The 3,281-nt window shown below is 37.2% G+C and overlaps 1 protein-coding gene across 1 annotated transcript in view; it reads right to left on the reverse strand.

Moving 5' to 3' along the window:
• Positions 1 to 3,072, reverse strand: part of LOC104520472 (interleukin-1 receptor type 1) — a gene marked incomplete at its 3' end in the record, with an annotated part of 20,454 nt that extends 17,382 nt beyond the window's left edge. The window contains exons 1-2 of the mRNA XM_010162171.2: positions 3,032 to 3,072; positions 380 to 463 (exon numbers count right to left, since the gene is read on the reverse strand). Coding sequence (XP_010160473.1) covers positions 380 to 382 — 3 coding nt within the window. The remainder of the gene's footprint in view (positions 1 to 379; positions 464 to 3,031) is intronic.
• Between the last annotated feature and the right edge of the window lie 209 nt (positions 3,073 to 3,281).

Genomic DNA, 3,281 nt, shown 5'->3' on the forward strand with positions numbered 1-3,281 from the left:
TTTAGCTCTCTTGCTTTTCCTCAGTTCCTGACTATTTTACATGCTGCTCCTCTCACTCTAAAGCAACCTCGTTTCCTACACAGCACTCCAATGCAAAACATTCATTGCACAGGTCCTAGTTAATATTTGCCTTCTACCCAGCTAGAAACGGCTGGAAGAGACGGTATTCCCTGAAAACACACATAGCCTTGACTTACTTTTTTATCCAATGTAGTTCACTTCAGTGACAAGCCACACCAGCTCCTTCTTTTGAAACATTTCATACACAGAAGTGTCGAGGTAGTGGGGAGGGACACACAGAGCGGAGTGCAACACTTTAATATAACAGCCTCCAAATACGTACTACTTTTGAACAGTTCACCTGACAAAGCACTCACACCATAGTCCTTATTTAGTTGCCTTGAATGTGGTTTTCCTGTATGTTCCCAATGAGCTGATCATCACTCTTGCAGTTCAAGTTTACCTGTAAAGAGTGGATAAGGGGAAAAAAGGATTTTACAAAATACATCATTTTGACAGCAGCATACACATACAAACCAAAATTTTCTATAGACATCCTAAATGTAAAAACAAGAGCATTCCTCTGCCTACACTAGAGATGACTTAAAAGAGCAACAAAACTTTCAGTAAAGACTGACTAAGAATTCTAGCAGAGACCTTTGGAAAATGAAGCTCCTGTCAAAAACCAGATAACACTACAAAGGTGTCAAGCAAGCAATAAAACCAAACATAAGTAGCCACTTTGTTAAACTGATTTAACCACTAAAAGGAAACAAAGAATACTTAGATTTGGGGCAAGATAAGAATAACTAAGCAATCCAAGAGGTTAAGCTTCACATTTTACATCTATTACTGGTCTCCAGTACCAAGGTGGATGTTTTTCTAATATTGTATGCTAAAGCTCAACTATTTTAAAATTCTGTTCATTCAAAATTCACAACACACGCTCATCAAATATTGCAGTGGTAAAGCTTAAAAACTCTTTAAAGAAGGTTAGAAGCCTCTAGCTTTTGTAGCTGCAATACCTCACAGTATATGGAGCATTTCTGTTCTAGTCAGTACAGTTTCAAATGACCACACATAGTTTTTACACTTTTTCTTAAGCAGAATATACAGAGCAACACCACTCAAAATCCACAAACGTGAAACAGGAAACTTTGTTTAAAAAGCAGATGTTTGTTCTCATACCTAACAACTTTTAGCCTTCTCTCCGAATCTCAGCAATTGAAACGCCCCTGTGATATAACCACAAAAGCTCAAAAATCACACTTACATAGAGAGAATAGCCATTTCACTGATGACACTGCCTACATACTTAGTTTGGAAAACTGTTTCAGCTCAAAGCTTGCTAGTCTCAAAGGCAAAAAGAAATCTTTTAGAAAATAAAGGAAAAAAAAAACAACAACAAACAAACAAAACCCACACCACCAACCAATCACATTTGTGTTCAAGCTACTAAAAAGAAAAGGTTAGATTTCCAAGTTATTTTCCTAATATTTATCTTCCTATAGTTAAAATACAACTTGCTACTGCTTCTTCAAATTTCTAAAATTACCATCTTGAAAACAGAAACAGAAAACATGTGGGTCTAATTTAAGTTACTGACATTTTGTTCTTTGCAGAATGTCTATCTTTACAGAACTTACCTTTTTACTTGCCTTAGGTGCATTGCCAACTTTAAATGCCATAAGAACAGGTTTAGAGACACAGGGTTACTAAGTCTGCTTGCAGTAGAATTAGCAAACTTGTCCTTCAGGAAGCTGTGCAAAATATATAACTGTACCTTTGTTTTCCAAATTTTCTGTCTCCAATTTTTAAGAGATTTTGCTTGTAAAAAGTTCATAAATACATGGACTTGACAGATCCTGGCAAAGGCCAACACAATGAAAAAATGCTCTAGAGAGTAGCACAGAAAGCATTAAACCCCTCAACTGCTATCAGCAAGTCACTGTTAATTTAAGCAGCTTTCAGTATTGATCACTGTCTATGGCCAATCATTACAGCAAGGGCAACCAGCAGATCTTTAGCCTTTGAGCCATACAGAAGAACAGAGAAATTGTGGTTCGGAGACAACTCATTATCATCTCTGAAAACAACATAATAATAGAGGTGTAAAGGGCCCCAATTTAGTGGCATACTTCTATGAAAGAATTACATTAACTTTTTAAGTAAAACTTTAATTCCGTTTAATTGAAATGGATGGGAAGGGGGGTGCAGAGAACCAAACCCAAGTATGGCCACTTGCTTCAAAGTATAACCACCAAGACAAGATCCAATCCACCACAACAATTCATACAGCTCACACCTTGTTCCTTGTTGTGTGACTCCTGTCAACAGGAGTAAGCTGTTAAACTGCCTGCTGGGGTTAAACCATGACAGCAAAGCAAGATAAAATTCTAACAGACTGTACCTTGTTTCCAGTTTACCACTTCTGTGAGGTCCCAACTTTCCTGTCTAACATGCTGAATATATAAACAAAAGGCAGCTGATCATTTTACAGGGACATGCATGAACACTGAGTCACACAAAATGATGCACAAGCACCTTCTAAAAGTGGATCTGGTCATCCACTGTGGTATTCTGACACTAAAAGTCATGACCACAAACTCAAGTCCTTAAATGCCTCCTTTCCATACATTCTTGCAAGTTGCAGGGCTACAGAAGATTCATACCTTTAAGGAAAGTCCATTATCCATTACATTCTGTTGAAGCTACATCAAAATGAAGTCACAGAAATCAAAGAAGAATTTTCACAAAGAGGTCTGCAGTAGTTAAATCTCTATAAGCTAAATTCCAGTTCTGCATTGGGACAAAGCACTAACTGCTCTAAATCTGAACTAAAAAAAAAAAAAAAAAAAAAAAAGATATTTGTAGCTCTACATAACTGGCCACCACCAGTTGATTCTAGTACTGTCAGGAGCTCCCTCTCTACCCACACTTCCACCTCACATCAAACTGGAGGCAACAAGAGCACCCAAACCACCTGGAAAGGAGCAATCTTATCAGTATTCAAATCAATTTATAACAGTACCTCCTTTCAGCATCAAGTGGAAGGAGCTCATTTCTCAGTCAGCACTTTGAGGACTCTGTTACGTCAACTCTTGATACCTGTCAATATAAAGTCATGTGGACTTTAATGTGGAATATTTCTTATTTAAGTCCAAAGTAAGTTATTATTTTTCCACTAACATTTTCAAAGTACGGTTAAGAAGTATCTAAAAGGACCAGAAGGGCTCATGCAGATAAAATTGTATGTATCAAAAATATAGTGAAGCAAAGTA

Source organism: Antrostomus carolinensis, unplaced genomic scaffold (assembly GCF_000700745.2).
Source record: "Antrostomus carolinensis isolate BGI_N321 unplaced genomic scaffold, ASM70074v2 scaffold10232, whole genome shotgun sequence".
Classification (NCBI taxonomy): domain Eukaryota; kingdom Metazoa; phylum Chordata; class Aves; order Caprimulgiformes; family Caprimulgidae; genus Antrostomus; species Antrostomus carolinensis.